The sequence below is a fragment of the Pongo abelii genome, chromosome 7 (assembly GCF_028885655.2).
Source record: "Pongo abelii isolate AG06213 chromosome 7, NHGRI_mPonAbe1-v2.0_pri, whole genome shotgun sequence".
Classification (NCBI taxonomy): Eukaryota; Metazoa; Chordata; class Mammalia; order Primates; family Hominidae; genus Pongo; species Pongo abelii.
This window is the reverse complement of record NC_071992.2, coordinates 17,854,752-17,872,028: the sequence shown is the minus strand read 5'-3', so window position 1 is coordinate 17,872,028 and position 17,277 is coordinate 17,854,752. Positions and strand designations below refer to the sequence as shown.

Genomic DNA, 17,277 nt, shown 5'->3' with positions numbered 1-17,277 from the left:
AGCTGACAAAATCAGATTTTCTAATGTCTCAGGCTTCTCTAATCAGAGCCTCCCACCAAACCCTCGTATTTGGAGAGGCTCTCGGTAGCCAGCCATAATGGGTTTTTTTCCATAAAAACACTTATGTTTATGCCAGTTAAATCAATCTTTCCTTCATGATTTTTCTGTTTCTACTCATAGAAACTATATTCTATTCCCTCTAAAGACTTATGAAATATTAAATTCAGTTTCTTCTATGATTTGATATTTTAAGCGTTTGCCAATTTAATCTCACTGGGTAATGCAGTTCGTGTATCAAGAGAAGCTTACCATTCATTCATTTACTCATTCATGCCATAACTCTTCATCAAGTGACTACTAAGTGACAACTTGCATTTTGTCAGATGCTGAAAAGATGACTGTAAGGGGTTTCTTTCAGTCTACTGGGGAAAACAAACAAGTTTACTGTGGTTTGGTATAGCATCTGTAATAGTGCTGTGGAATAACCAATCCAAATTTGGAGACTAAGAGTGTAGAAATGAAAGGGGAAGTGGGAAGGGAAGAAGGAACATTCCAGACAGGAACCAAAGCCCCAGAAATATAGGAGAATGAGACTTATTTGGAAAATGTGAGTAGTTATATATAAAGTAAAAAGACAAAGCAATGCGGGTGGGGAGAATTTCTCAACGGTTAGGTTGGAAAGGTAAGCAGAGATTAATCATGACCTTATTTATTCCACAAGTCACTCGGCAAGAATATTCCCATGAAATCCTCTATCATTCTAGTCTACTATGTTTGTAATTCTGCCAGGGATTCCCAAACTTCTTCTGTAAAGAAACAGCAAATATTTGCATAAATGCACCAAGATCATTAAAATATCTTTTATGGAATGGACTTAAGGTTTTTTGTCTGCTCAAAAGTCTTTCAACAAGGAAATGCCTCCCCATTCTCGTTCTGGGAATGCCATGTTCATGCAAACGACTCTGCGTGTTTGTCCAGTCCACAGATGGGCATTTGGCCCAAACTAGGCCATAGGAGAACTTCACTGGATATTTTAGAATCTATCACGAAGAAATAGGCTGTAAAATATCAAGTTAGGTGAGTGTTAGAACTGTCAGTCTGTCACTGAGAAAGAGACAGTAACTGTCATCGAGAAAGAAACTATAAAATATAAACTTAAGAGCTGTTAACAGACGTGTTCTATCACGTGAACAGGAGAGCAAAGATATCTAGCTTGCAACAAAAAAAGAATAATAAAGCAACCTACAGAAAGAAGCTTGAGTACAAGTTGGAGACTCCTAAGCAGATTCGGGTCTTGGGTCAGCTATTCCAGATACCTAACTATAATCTTATCCTTGGGTTCTATGAAACATCCAGTGTTCTTAAAATACATTATTATTTTGGTTTTGGTTTAAATTACTTTAGTTTCTGTTTCTGTTTTTTCACCAATTAAAAAATAATAATACACGGAATCATTGTTTAGGCACATAGTCAATGCTTATCTGTGTTTATTTGATTTGAATCTAGAAAATGTCTACACAAATAAAGTTAAGAGGAAACAGCTATCCAGAAACACACACACACACACGCACACACACACATATATACATGTCTTCTGAAATCTTTATATACAAGGTAAAAATACCCAAATGGAAAAAAAAGCCCTATCTGACTAAATGTATTAGCTTGATGCCAAAGAAACGATGGACATTCTTTACATCTTTATGACAATGAATTAGCTAATTTCAGAGAAGTTTTGATCCTTCAGTCTTACAGAGAAAATGCTATGATCAAGGTTGATGACCAAATGAACTTTTCTACATCACCAAAACAGAGCAGTTGAATAGTAGGTGAAGCCAACTCTCAAATGAGTCTACTGACCTATTCAGACGCCTTTCCTCTGTATTACGTCAGAAATGGTCAAGGATCAACAATGTGTGGACACCTGTCAATAGTTTATTTATAACTGAAAAATATTTCAGGTGACAGATACGAATCAGCATACCCAAACATATTTGGCCCTAAAGAATTTGAATAGAGGGACGGGCTCCGTAGCTCACGCCTGTAATCCCAGCACTTTGGGGAGGCTGAGGTGGGTGGATCACGAGGTCAGGAGATCAAGACCATCCAGGCTAACACGGTGAAACCCCATCTGTACTAAAAAATACAAAAAATTAGCCGGGCGTGGTGGCGGGCGCCTGTAGTCCCAGCTACTGGGGAGGCTGAGGCAGGAGAATGGCCTGAACCCGGGAGGCAGAGCTTGCAGTGAGCCGAGATCGCAGTCACTGCACTCCAGCCTGGGAGATAGCAAGACTCCGTCTCAAAAAAAAAAAAAAAAAAAAAAAGAATTTGAATAGGGGTACCTACTCCCCCTCAGGATCCCTTGAGCATAGGGAATTTGGCAGAAATTTACAGTCAGCCATTCTCTTTGCAATAAATGAGATCAAAGGATTGTATCAGCAGCACCATCTGTTTCTGATATAATATGTCTCCTCTTCTAAATATGTACTGCAATCATCTAGGTTAGTGGTTCTCAAATCGTGGTCCCTGGACCAACAGCATTAGCTGTTGGGAGCTTGTTCTGCTGCATATTATTATTTGAGAACCACTGCTCCAGGACAAGCAAGACTCGTTCATGACATTTTGGAAGGAGTAAGAGGTAAACAATGGGCAGTGAGAATGCTTACATACATTTGTTTGGACAGCAGGACAACAATGCTCATATAATCAAATGTTTGAATATGCCTGATTTTTCATAGCATGCATGCATGATACATATGTTTGGATGTATTCGACTTGTATAAAAATAAACATTTGGATATCACACTAGTTAATAAAACATGACTCTAATATGTAAAGGCTTCTCATAATCCATTCTTAGATTTTTCTTTCTCATTTTCTTTAGGCAATTACAGGAAATGATTGGGCCACTCAGGAATTTTACTAGTAAACGAAAGTTGAAATACTATAATAACAAATGATTTTCATTTCTAAAAATGTTTTTAACTTATGCTTATTAAGTGAAGAAGGACTTATCCACTCAGGCATGCTTACACTAAATCAGTATTTAGCACTGAATTATATTTTGGAAGAATCAAGAGAATAATTATAATTATATATATAGTAACATGCCACCTTTTATGTTTCTGCATGGCTCAAGTCACTCAATTTCATTACAGGAAATTGTCAGTAATCTAAATGTTATTAAATTCCTGTTAAAACAGTAATAAGCATAAGTTAAAAACATTTGTTGAAACAGTAATCTAGTAACTTTAAATGTTATTAGATTACTGTTCTAACAAAATGAATTCAAATTGGAGAAAAAGAAGTTACTGAATATTTCTTCAATTAATTGAGCTCCAAAAAGCCATCCCCGAAAACTCCGTGTTATGAAATTTACATCTTTTTTTATAATATAGCATTCCTCAAACTTATATTTGAAAAGATATCTTTTGTTTACATAGAATTACATTTATTTTATGATTATTAGAAAATATTATTTTTATTTGATATTAACTAAATTTTTAAAAATAATTTTTCATCTCTGCCTTTCATTCTGTTCTTTAGCCAAATAATTTTCTAAACAAATACTTAGCAGAATAATACAGGCTGTTGAGAGATTTTTCATACGCCAAGTGAATTGCTCTTATAATATTTGTTGCACTGTTTTATTTAATCTGTCACTAGGTCAAAGTGCATATATATTGGTTTTTAAAAATAGAAAAGAGCCATTTCATATTTATGTAAATCTTTCTGTAGCATGATCAAGATTTTATAAAAGTTTATTGTACATATGATCATTTTGATTAGACATTACAGAACAAAATTACTTTTATAATTATAAACAAAGTTTCTTTGTAGTTTACTATTTGAATCATTTCTAAAAATAAACAAAATTGTCTGTTTTTTTGTCTCATTAATATTTTTTTCTAAAAAAGAAAAACACAAAAACTTTGTTACAGAATCTAGGAAACTCACAACAAGGAAAGTCTTTGCTATTTCTAAATGAATGTTGTCACTATAGTTCCCTTGTTTCCCTTGGTAAAAGACATGAAGTTTGATCACCTATTTTTGTGTTTATGATATTCTGAAATATCTGCTCCTCGCCCTCCTATACCATTGAAAATCTCTGCATTATATGTTCATAAGTTTGTATGTTTGTATGTCAAGAAAATAATGAACCATTTAGTTATAATTTTTCAATGGTATGAAAAATCTAAATGACAATAAACTTATATTTGTTAAAATTCAAACTCTTTGGAATATAATCTTGGACGTGTCCTCGTATATATAACTTACATGTAAGACAGATTGGATTTTGCTCTTAACAGCTGTTAAAGCTGCAATATTTGCAGTTAAACTCTTTACCAATAGGTGGTGCTAGAAAGTTTAATATTTATTCCAATAGTTGAACTTACGTGGAAAATGTGCTAAACATTTTTTTGTGTTTAAAAGAAAGTGCGATAAAGCAATATGTACATAATTAGTCCTTGCTTGTCTTTTTTTTTTTTTTTTTTTTTTACTTTACAGCTCCATTTAAGAAAGTTCGACTGGTCGGTGGGAGCGGCCCTCACGAGGGGAGAGTGGAGATACTGCACAGCGGCCAGTGGGGTACAATTTGTGATGATCGCTGGGAAGTGCGTGTTGGACAGGTCGTCTGTAGGAGTTTGGGATACCCAGGTGTTCAAGCTGTGCACAAGGCAGCTCATTTTGGACAAGGTAATTTAAAGAAAATCTTGTGGGGTTGGTTGTTGTTGTTGTTGTTGTTGTTTGAGACGGAGTCTCATTTTGTCGCCCAGGCTGGAGTGCAGTGGCGCTATCTCGGCTCACTGCAACCTCTGCCTCCCGGGTTCAAGCGATTCTCCTCCCTTAGCCTGCCTAGTAACTGGGACTACAGCCGCGCGCCACCACGCCCGGCTCATTTTTTCTATTGTTAGTAGAGACGGGGTTTCACCGTGTTTGCCACGATGGTCTCGATCTCCTGACCTCGTGATCTGCCTGCCTCGCCAACCTAAAGTGCTGGGATTACAGGCGAGAGCCACCGCGCTTGGCCAGAAAATTTTGTTTTTAAAAAAATGAAATGTAGGCATTCTCTAATGACAGAGAATAAAGTAGTGACAGGAACATAGTCTATGCTGGGTACAGTGGCTCACACTTGTAGTCCCAGCACTTTGGGAAGCTGAAGTGGGAAGATCACTGGAATAAATGAGTTTAAGACCAGCGTGGACAACATAGTAAGATCCTCTCTCTACCAATTAAAAAAAAAAAAAAAAAGCTAGGCGTGATAGCGTGCACCTGAAGTCCTAGCTGCTACAGAGGCTGCGGTGGGAGTGTCGCTTGGGCTTGGGAGTTCCAGGTTACATAAGCTATGGTCAGGCTGCTGTACTCCAGCCTGGGTGACAGAGCAAGGCCTGTCTCTGAAAAATGAATTTTTACAGAGAACTAGAAAAAGGTAAGATGAACTTCTCAAATGCCTGGAAGATATTACCAAGTGCTAATATGCTATGATTTATTGAGTGATGACTATATGCCAGGCATTGTGTTAAATACCTGCATAGTATTCATAATAGGTCACAATTACATCCTCTACTATTTTACCTAAAATAATTTTCGTGTTAGGCTGGGCATGGTGGCTCACACCTGTAATCCCAGCATTTTGGGATGCTGAGGTGGGTGGATCACTTGAGGTCAGGAGTTCAAGATCAGCCTGGCCAACATGGTGAAACCTCATCTCTACTAAAAATACAAAAATGAGCCAGGCATGGTGGTGCACACCTGTAATCCCAGCTAATTTGGAGGCTGAGGCAGGACAATTGCTTGGACCCAGGAGGTGGAAGTTGCAGTGAGCCGAGCTGCACTGCACCCTGGGTGACAGAGCGAGATTCTGTCTAAAAAAAAAATAATAATTATCATATTAGGTTTAAGAGATGGATTTAAGCAGAAGTCTCAGGTTCTAGAGTCTTCAGATCGCAGAAGGATAATTTAATTTCATGAAGAGAGGAGATGTCAGAAAATAGAGTGGTAATGTGCAGAACTTCTGTAGCCAGGTTCAGCCCCTGGCCCTACTTTTTAACTTGCACCCTAAAGTTTTACATAGAAGAAACAAAGGAAATAAATAGCTTCAGATAGATCTCTGGAGTTTCCGAATTTTCCATCCCTGTCCCATATTTAGAACATTTTTCCCAGGTTGAAAAGTGTGGGTTTGAAATCATTCTTGCACCTATAAAATTTATCTCCAAAAGTAAAACAGTAAGATATTTTCAAGGTCAACAGCTAGATTTTTGCTTTTGTTTTGTTTGTTTTTCCTTTTTGTTTTTTTAGAGAAGAGGAAAAAGAAAAATTTCCCAATTCTTCATCCCTAGAGAATTGAATGATGCCATCAGTTATTTAACAAGACTGAGCTCCCAATCTGAGTTTCCACATTGGTTTTCTGTTTTGTTTTTGTTTCTGTTTTTTTTGGTTTTGGAGACAGATCTCCCTCTGTCACCCAGGCTGGAGTGCGGGGTGTAATCTCGGCTTACTGCAACCTCTGCCTCCTGGGTTCAAGTGATTCTCCCTCCTCAGCCTCCTGAGAAGCTGCGACAACCAGCATGCACCACCACACCTGGCTAGTTTTTGTATATTTGGTATTTATTTTTGGCTTCCCAAAGTGCTTGGATTACAGGTGTGAGCCACGCCACCCAGCCCACGTTTCCAAATTGTTTTGTGGGAACAGAATCCATTTCTATGATAACTAACATCCACAGAATGAAAGACCATTTATTTTGAATACATAATTGTTTAAAACATTTCAAGTGACTATTATCATCTATGAAGGGGACACCCGCAGTTCTAATAGAGGACATAACGATTCTTATGCATGCTCTTAGTCACCTGGTAAATGACTGAAGATTCTTCAGCTTTAGAAATAAAAGATGTTTTGGATTCTCAAGATGTGCTTTTGTTGACAAAATGAAGTATAAAATTTGCCAGTTATTTAGATAATATAATCAATGCAGACAAGCTCAGCATAAAAAAAAAAAGAAAAGTATCTGAAAATACCAGTAGTCTGTATGAATTATTTTGATGCTTACATTGTGCAGAGATCTGACAAGCCTGCATTTAGCATTGTTTCTTTAAGACAGTGGTTCCCAACCTTTTTGGCACCAGGGACCAGTTTTGTGGAAGACAACTTTTCCGCGGACCAGGGATAGGAGAAGCTTTGGGGATGATTCAAGCACATGACATTTATTGTGCACATTATTTGTATTATTATTATACTGTAATATATAATGAAATGATTATACAACTTATTATGATGTAGATTATACCACTCACTATGTGGAATCAGTGGGAGCTCTGAGCTTGCTTTCCTGCAACTAGACAGTCCCATCTGGGGCTGAGGGGAGACAGTGACACCTGAAGTGTGTCACTTATGTCCAGTCTACTCCATAATCTCACTTTGGTTGCTGTCACTGCAGAAAACCCTGCTTCACTAAGATAGGATGTTGGAAATGGAAGCAGGCTTTTCAGTGCTTTTGTGGCAATTTCAGGATATTCTGCTTTGAAACTTTAATCCAGAATGTATAGAAATTTGAAGTTGTCTCAAATTTAAATTTAAAGGCACCAAAAGCAGCTGTACAACTGAAGTACATCAACTCACTTTCCACTATAAAGCCTGCCCTCAGATGCAGCTTGTCACTTGCCACTCACTGACAGGGTTTTGATATGAGTCTGTAAGCCATTGATTTATTATTGCCTCTGTGCCATCTCATCTCTCTGCTAATGTTAATCTTTATTTGCAGCCAATCCCCAGCTCTAGCATCACGGCTGCAGACCCACCTCAGATCATCAGACATTAGATTCTCATAAGGAGCATGCAACCTAGATCCCTCACATGTGTAATTCACAATACAGTCTTTGTTCCTATGAGAATCTAATGCTGCCACTGATCTGACAGGAGGTGGCACTCAGGCGGTAATGTGAGCGATAGGGAGCGGCAGTAAATACAGATGAAGCTTTGCTCACTGGCCTGCTGCTCACCTCCTGCTGTGCAGCCTTGTTTCTAACAGGCCATGGACATTATTGGTCCATGGTCTGTGGGCTCGGGACCCCTGCTTTAAGAAACTAGCCCAGTAGTACAGTGGTTGAGGTGAGGCTTTTTCATCTATTACAAATAGAAAATCAAATGGAGAGCAACAGTAGTAGTATATGTACTTTAATTCAAGGAAAACTAGTAAGTGCTGGCAAAATACAGCCTGTAGTATGAAAATGAACAAGACATCATCTCTAGCTTTATTTCTTCTCTGAGCCTGAAGCTTTGCCATGTACTTCAAAGATATTGTTCCACTGGAGTTACAAACACAGGTGAGAAACACATAGTTGAAGACTATTGTCCTAAAATCGTATTAACTTTAAGGCTTAGTCTCACGAGTAAAATAGTATTTTCCTCGAAGCTTTTATTCATGCCTGCTTGTATCTCTATAAGATAGGGATTTCTGGTCTAAAGAACTGGTAAGAAAGGAAGACAATAAGTATACTGAGATACTAAGAAGAAAATGTTTTTTTTTAAACTTAAATAAGGAATAAAATGACAGAGTTTAGTCTCACGTGGAGTTATTTACTTGGCTCTGTGGAGATAAGTCAAGTTTTCTTGACGTAATTTGTCTAAATTTTCAGGAGGCTGTTTGCTTATGGTAGTTGGTGATTCTATACATTGTCCCAGAGTTTTATTATCATCGAACAATAAAATGGATCAAGATTTTGGTTTCCTTTTACATTTTTCAGCATCTAGTGAAGCAAACTGGAAAGATTAGGAGTTTTCTAACTTAAAAAATTGCAAGTTTAAGCTTTAGCTGTGGTTATTGTGTTTCAGAATTTCAATTTCCTTTCCAATAAAATGAGAATAATACTGACCTGGCAGATTTGTTTTGAAGCTTAAGTTAACTAGCATATGGAAAGCACCCACTACAAAATCTGACTCACAATGTTGTGTTGCTCAATACTGACGGAGATCACTGCTAGCAGCAATACAAACTGTAATCACACATTTATTTGCTATTCTCTTTGAAAGAGTCAGATCACTATTACATTGCACATTGACATCAGTGATATTCCAAGGATAATTCAAAGTAGCTATCCCACAAATATGACTTAGATTTTTTGTTTTATAAACAGGGTCTTACTCTGTCACCTAGGCTGGAATACAATTGTACAATCACAGCTTAATGCAGCCTCAAACTCCTGCTCTCAAGCGATCCTCCCACCTTAGCCTGCAGAGTTTCTTGGGACCACAGGCCTGCACCACATACCTGGCTAATTTTTTTTTTAATCTTAATTTCTTATAGAGACAGGGCCTTGCTGTGTTGCTCAGGTTCATCTAAAACTCCTAGCCTCAAGCAATCCTCCTGCCTCAGCCTCCCAAAGTACTGGAATGACAGGTGTGAGCCACTGCACCTGGTTTGACTTAGCTCTTGTTTCCACTGTCTGCCTAGAGTTCAGTACCAAACAACTAAAGAATAATTATGAGAATTTTAAAATTATAAAGCAAAATGAGCTGAGAGAGAAAAATAGAACCAACATTATTTGTTCTGAAGAAAATGATTTGAAAAGTAAGTTTTATGATCTACTTTACTGGATATTGTATTTTAAGAGACAGGCTTACATTATTCACTGATTGGGGATTAGACATGGCAAACAAGGTGTTTATGGAAAGCTGTTTAAAACATTCCTGATTTTTTCATTCCTCCACCTTAAATTCACAGTTTCACTCAAGAGGAAAAGAAAAAGCAATTTTAAATGCAGAGTAGAGACAAGAAAAGAAACTTAGAAAAATGAGTGGATGCGTAAAGAAGTAAAAGAGAAACATGCATTAATGTTTTAATTATTTATCGTTCTCTTAGGAAAGTGAGAAGAATCAGGTTCATATCATATTGTACATCATTACCAAAATTGAAACAAAAAGAAAACAATTTTTTTTTTCGAGATAGAGTTTCGCTCTTGTTGCCTAGGCTGGAGTGCAATGGCACAATCTCGGCTCACCGCAACCTCTGCCTCCCAGGTTCAAGCGATTCTCCTACCTCAGCCTCCCAAATAGCCGGGATTACAGGCATGCACCACCACACCCAACTAATTTTTTGTATATTTAGTAGAGACGGGGTTTCTCCATGGTGGTCAGGCTGGTCTCGAACTCCTGACCTCACGAGATCCACCCACCTCAGCCTCCCAAAGTGCTGGGATTACAGGCATGAGCCACCGCGCCCAGCCAGAAAACAATTTAAATGAACCCTCTTTTTATAATCCACCATTATAGAAAGAATATAATTTTTGGACAGTCTCCACGTATTTTTTTTCTGGTTTTAAATAGCAAACCTGGCTTAGCAGATAGAATCCTTGTTAGTTTTAAGAACAATTAGTTTTGCAGCTGCAGGTAAAATGACTTAGAGGAATAAAGTCTCAAGCATGCTCCTTTAAATAGGTTCTCTCATTTGGATGCACCTTTTTTTCTGACTAGACAAAACAAGTTTAATTAAGGAAGCACTGAGGGGCATCTACTGTTTATCAATGCACAGGGCAGGGAAAGGAGAGTGAGTCACTTTTTGCCCCGTACCCAGGCTTTCCCAGCTCTTGTGCCTGTGGTCTCCCTGCAGCAAACTTGGATGAGCTTCATCAGACAACAGTGGTACCTCCAAGAATTTGTTCCAGGTATATCTGAGCCTGTATGAATGCTGATGAGGGAAGTAAGATCTGGAGTAACTATTGCATCTTCTCCTGAGTTTATAGTGCTGAAACTCCAAACCTGAAACAGAAACAAAAGTAATATATAAACATAAATGCCATTTAAAAGTTATTCTTAGCTGTCTTTTCTTTGCTTTTTTATTACCACTTTTACATACCATAATCAATTTTCTATGTGAAATTTTCAAGAAAAAACATAAGGGTAAACAGAAGACAATCAAAAAATGCACCTCTATACCTCTGAACTATCCTTTAATGAATGGGAGTAAATATAATCTCAAAGATAAATAAATATATAAAAGGGTCACAACTCAAATTTTTACATACTGCTCCTTGCATGTTACATACTGCTCCTTGCATGTTACATTTAAAATGTAAACGTTTGAATGTTAAATATTATGGAAAGTAATATAGGACCAGTCCATAGAGCTGGATAATCATAGAAAAATAGCATATTTTTTTCATAGAGAAAATAAGTAGGGCTAGCAGAGGTCACCAAAGCTGTACAAATGTACGTAGTCATTATGGTGGTTCGGGGTGGGTGGCGGTGGGAAGAAGGGTCAAGATTCATGCCTTAACCTGGCTCTCATACTATGCTTTCTCCACCAGATGGAACATCCTTCCAAGTCCTTTATACTTAAGATCTTCATTTCTAAAGAGCTTGCTTCTTCAGAATCTTAGAATCACGAAATATTAAAGGTAGACAAAGTCTTAAAGCTATGTTAGCCTTACTCCTTTATTCTGCGTATCATAAAATTGAGGAAAAATGAGTGGTTTCTCTATAAGCACAAAACTAGAATCCAAACTATAGGCTATATTGACCCATTCTTCTCTACTTTGATTCCCAAGGTGTTTTCAACTTTAATTTACAATGTTTTTCTCAATGGAGACACTGTTCACAAAACACTTCCCAACTAGGCTTAAAAGTGATACAAATTTATGTCACTCAGTCATTACTAAATATAATGAAAATACACATTCGGACACTTTTAACTATTAATGATATTTGCTCTCCCATTTATCCAGCAGCTGATCTCAAATCTCATCATTTTATAATATATCTGGATGATGTATGAAACTGATTACCTTTTATTTTTCATGGAAATGCTGGTAAGATTAAAGATACCCAAATCCCCCAAAGAAATATCAGTATCTTTCATTTTTTATAAAGAGGTTAAGAGGAGGTCAGGTGCAGTGTCTCACCCCTGTAATCCCAGCACTTTGGGAGGCTGAGGTGGGCGGATAACAAGGTGAAGAGATCAAGACCATTCTGGCCAACATGGTGAAACCCCGTCTCTACTAAAAATACAAAAATTAGCTGGGCTTGGTGGTGCACACCTGTAATCGCAGCTACTCAGGAGGCTGAGGCAGGAGAATCATTTGAACCCGGGAAGCGGAAGTGCAGTGAGCCGAGATCATGCCATTGCACTCCAGCCTGGGTGATAGAGGGAGTCTCTGTCTCAAAAAAAAAAAAAAAAAAAAAAAATTAAAAAAAATATATAATCAATATCAATCCCTACAACCCTCACATTATAAAGGAAATCATAGATATATATATATATATATGGCTAGGTATATAGGTAGAAAGATGAGAGAGAGAGAAAGAGAGGAAGAGGATTAGAGATTAAAAACTTATCTAAGAAACACACGTAATTTTTGTATAGCTTTCCACCGAATAGAAAGAATAGTTCAGAGACACAAAAAAATAATAACAGTCACAGCCCCAACAACAAAAATCCTTGAATAACAGTTATTATCTAAAGAAATAAAAACAAATTTGTTTTTTATCTCATTGGTTTACACAAGGATAACATTTTAGAATTTTTTACTATCTGCATTAATTTTTTAATGCAGAAAACAATTTGGAATGAGATGGAAAATATGTATTAAATAAATTTTTCCCCTGGGATCAATAGTCTTGAATATATTAATATAAAAATAAAACAAATCTTTGGAAATTACTTCTATAATTCTATGTAGACATCTATGTAACCAATGAATATCACTAAGCTTTAAGTGTCATCATGTACTGTTGCCTGGATCTATTCTTTGTAATTTTGAGAAAGTCATACACCCTCTCCCAGTCTCAGTTTATGTATCTATGAAATGGAGATAATTACCATTATTTAACAAGGTTATTATAAAAAGTAGATTTAGAAATGTATGTGAAAAGACCTACGATATTACCTTATACACAAGCACTTAAAAATTTTTCACTGTGTCTGAAACTTTTCCACATAGCAAAAGACAGAGATACCAAATTCCACAATACATTTGTCACATCCATGTGTCCTCAGAGGAAAAATAACCAGAATAAGAATCAGAGGCTCTAGATGCCAGTATTTGCTCTGGCATGATTGCATATGTGATCTTAGTTGCTTCCTCTACCTAGAACATAAGCCCTCCCAGGAAGTCAGTCCACAAGAGTATGGAGTTTGGTCTTGTTCACTCGTGTAGGCACCCAAAGCAGATTTGCTAAATAAGTAAGTCTAATAATGAAGGAGGCTGCAGTAAGTCATTGATTAAAGGCAGTGGCTCAGGGTAGATACAGGGTGAGAATCCTATGTGACTTTGAGCACGCACAGTTCCTTATCCTCGCTGATTTTCAGTTTCCTCAACAGTAAAATGACACAATAATGGCATTCAATTTTTGAAAGTTATTTGGGGATTCCATGGAATAATACATCAAATGTATAAGTGTTCCCTGCCACATAATAAATTCTTAAAAGAGTGGACTTAAATTTTCATTATCAGGACCACAACCTTGGTATTCTAACATTCGTGAATTCCCTTACTGCAGTTTCTAAAAACATGTGCTTACATGTCAGCACATTAATCAACTAAATAATTTCTTTCCTTTGCTGTTCATGTTGGGATGGCCTTGCTGGTGCTGCAGACATTGGGAGAATTCCCACTCTCAATTTCCTTTTCCTGGATTGTACAAATTCTGCACTGCTGAAATCTAAATTCACTGAGTAGACCTACAAAATATAATGTGAAAACATCACAGTAGCCCGAGTTCAGAATTCATGGAGCCATTCTCGCACTCTCCAAATTATGACAGAGCCACGGCTTTCACCGAAAGTTTAATTTCTGTTTGTTTATACAATTTATAAATGACAATAAATATAATAGATACAATTTATAAATGTTTCAGTACTTCGGCTTCCTCCTGTGTTAATATGGGAATAGCCTTACTATTTGTGCAATTGTTTTTATTTGCCTGTGTTTTTAATTAGCCCTTTGAGGCTTTCAAAAAGTTTTTATAGGCTTTATATACTTAAAAGGAAACAGATATACAAACACATATACACATACAAACATGCTCACACATACAATCACAAACACAAAAGGGAACATGCCATGCCTAGTAAGATAATTTGGGAACTAAAAAGTGTCCCTGGCAAGGTTTCTGATTTTGAGATCATATTCCTTTATTCTTTTCCTTCTTCTGCCTTAATATCTCAAGTCAAAAAGCCTCAATACTGTTATAAGCACCTGAAAAAATACTTGGGCTCTCCAACTTACTATTATCACTCTTACAATTGATCAGCTCAGGAAAATCTTTGCTTTGTCATTTTCTTGCTGTTTGTTTGTGCTTGGAATTAGTAACATTCTTAATCCATGGTTTCCTTACAGGATGGTTTGTAGGCCCTTTGCTGATTAGATTAGTTCTACTTTAATTAAAAGTAGATAATGTATTTGATAAACCAGGCACACATAAATTGAAATACACGGGAAGATAAGAAAAGGAGGAAGATGCTGATATTAAGTTTTCCTTTTTCCAGTTTATTTTACGTGCAAATATACCCCAAGACCCTTTGACATACAGATACGCTTGGATCATCAGGTTATTACATATACCCATGATTATTAAGGCTGAAACTTGCTTCTTTATTTTTAGATTAATAATAAAACTAATTTGTCAAATCCTTAAAAAATTCTTAATTTCTGCTGTTATAGAACTGTGTAGGTAACTTTGTTATAGCTCTTATTACTTTGCCTTTTAGTAGTTTACATGTTAACAGAGTATAAAGTGTTCTGAAGCAGGAGATTAATTTTTGATTCCTACTAGAGAGCACAGAACTTGCATACAGAAAATAATCAACACTTTTTTATTTAATTAGTGAAGGAATTAATGGCTTTGCCCCACACAAACAGAAACACTAAACTCTAAACTTACTAATGCACTTGCACCTCGTTATTGCAGGTACTGGTCCAATATGGCTGAATGAAGTGTTTTGTTTTGGGAGAGAATCATCCATTGAAGAATGTAAAATTCGGCAGTGGGGGACAAGAGCTTGTTCACATTCTGAAGATGCTGGAGTCACTTGCACTTTATAATGCATCATATTTTCATTCACAACTATGAAATCGCTGCTCAAAATGATTTTATTACCTTGTTCCTGTAAAATCCATTTAATCAATATTTAAGAGATTAAGAATATTGCCCAAATAATATTTTAAATTACAGGATTAATATATTGAACACCTTCATACTTACTATTTTATGTCTATATTTAAATCATTTTAACTTCTATAGGTTTTGAAATGGAATTTTCTAATATAATGACTTATATGTTGAATTGAGCATATTGAAGTTTATAGCTTCCAGATTACAAAGGCCAAGGGTAATAGAAATACATACTAGTAATTGGCTCCAATTCATAATATGTTCACCAGAAGATTACAATTTTTTGCTCGTCTTGTCTTTGTAATCTATTTAGTTGATTTTAATTACTTTCTGAATAATGGAAGGGATCAGAAGATACCTTTTGAGCCTAGATTGCAACATCTCCAATCCACACATATTATTTTAAAAGAAGAATGTTATCCAACTATTAAGATATCTCAATGTACAATAACTTGTGTATTAGATATCAATGTTAATGATATGTCTTGGCCATGATGGACTAGGGAGCTTATTTTTCTTGTCATGTACTGACAACTGTTTAATTGAATCATGAAGTAAATTGAAAGCAGGACATATGAGAAAACTGACCATCATTATATTTGTCCAGATAATTGGTGGATCAAAAATGCCACTTAACAGGAAGCTTAGTTTGTTATGCGTTTTAAATGGAATAATTAGCTTGTTACAATTCTAGGACATGGTGTTTAAAATTTAAATCTATTTAATCCATTTTAACAAACAGAATGCAAACATCTTCAGTGCAGAAGGAAGACAGGTTTCAACTTTTTGGAGTCTTTTATGAAGTCAGTCAACATTTACAAGCGAGGGGTGGGGGCGTCTTTAATCCTGAAGGGCCAATAACTCTGAGCATGCCCCAAAAAATTAGCTTAGCAACCTTTTGTTGGCAGTCAACCCATCCCCAGGGCCATAGTGTAGAGTGTGAAAAGCTACGCTGAAACCCAGTACTTCCACCCTGAAAGGGACTCTGCAGAAAGACCGGTAGTTGATATTAAAGCCCAAATGAATTCAACCTCAGCCCTGAAAATAACAGAATTCTCAAGTTTCCTATGACCAATTCACAAAAAAATTTAAGTGTAAACTAGTACTATTATGGAATTACTGTACTGTTCTTTCTTTAATAGTGGCAAATGAAAGCATAAGCTTAAACACTTTTTCATATTCTGAAGTCTCACCACACATAGTGACCATGTGGTAGGTTCACAACCCTCCAACTTAAAAAGGCAAAAATCTTACCTTGGAATTGGAATTACTGTAAACAGCCTACTGAAAATGCATTTTTATCATGTAATATTCTTTTACTTGTTTAACATTGCTGATTTTCTCTGGCAGCATAATTTTGTGGTTAAGAAAATGAATTCTGAATGTACACTTTCTGTCTCAAACCCTGGCTGTACTTTCAGCTAGTTAATAATTCTTTGTGTTCAGTTCCACTACCTAGGTATTTTCTTCAAAAGGTAAATACAATGGTTTCTGAAAGAATCATTTGCATTATCAGCCTGTTTGGGATGTCTGAGATCTGTGCCTCTGGGTTGTTAATACTATATGCTGTATGGTATATGTATGCTGATTTACCACTTATGCATAAGTGGTATGCATGGGATGTCTGAGATCAGTGCCTATGGGTTGTTAATAGTGTTAACTATTAGTGTTAACTGTTAGTATTAACTATTAGTATTATTAACACTGATAGTGTTAATAATACTATTAACAACCCATAGGCACTTGGGATGTCTGAGATCAGTGCCTATGGGTTGTTAATAGTATTAACTATTAGTGTTAACTATTAGTATTAACTATTAGTTAATACTAATAGTTAATTAGGCACTTGGGATGTCTGAGATCAGTGCTTATGGGTTGTTAATACTATATTGCTGTATGGTATATGCATGCTGATTTACCACCTATGCTTAGATATATCTTTAATAAGTAATCTAAAATCCTTTTTGTATTTGAGAGAATCTACTAAATTCAGTCCAGTCAAGAAAAGAACCTAATAGCGCCAGTACAAATTGAGGACTTAATTTACTTTGGAATGTTGAATTGCATTTGCTCCATTAAAAAAAACCCAGAAATTTGCGATTTGTTTTTTTTTTTGAAAAAATAGCTCAACTGACTAGAATGAATGTATTCTACTTGTTGAGCCATCT

General features: G+C 36.3%; 1 protein-coding gene across 1 annotated transcript in view; it reads left to right on the top strand.

Moving 5' to 3' along the window:
- MSR1 (macrophage scavenger receptor 1) overlaps positions 1-15,179 on the top strand; it is a 77,358-nt gene extending 62,179 nt beyond the window's left edge. Inside the window, exons 9-10 of the mRNA XM_054561218.2 lie at positions 4,510-4,698; positions 14,906-15,179. Of these exons, the coding sequence (XP_054417193.2) occupies positions 4,510-4,698; positions 14,906-15,039 (323 nt within the window). The 3' untranslated portion in view covers positions 15,040-15,179. The remainder of the gene's footprint in view (positions 1-4,509; positions 4,699-14,905) is intronic.
- Positions 15,180-17,277: the final 2,098 nt, after the last annotated feature.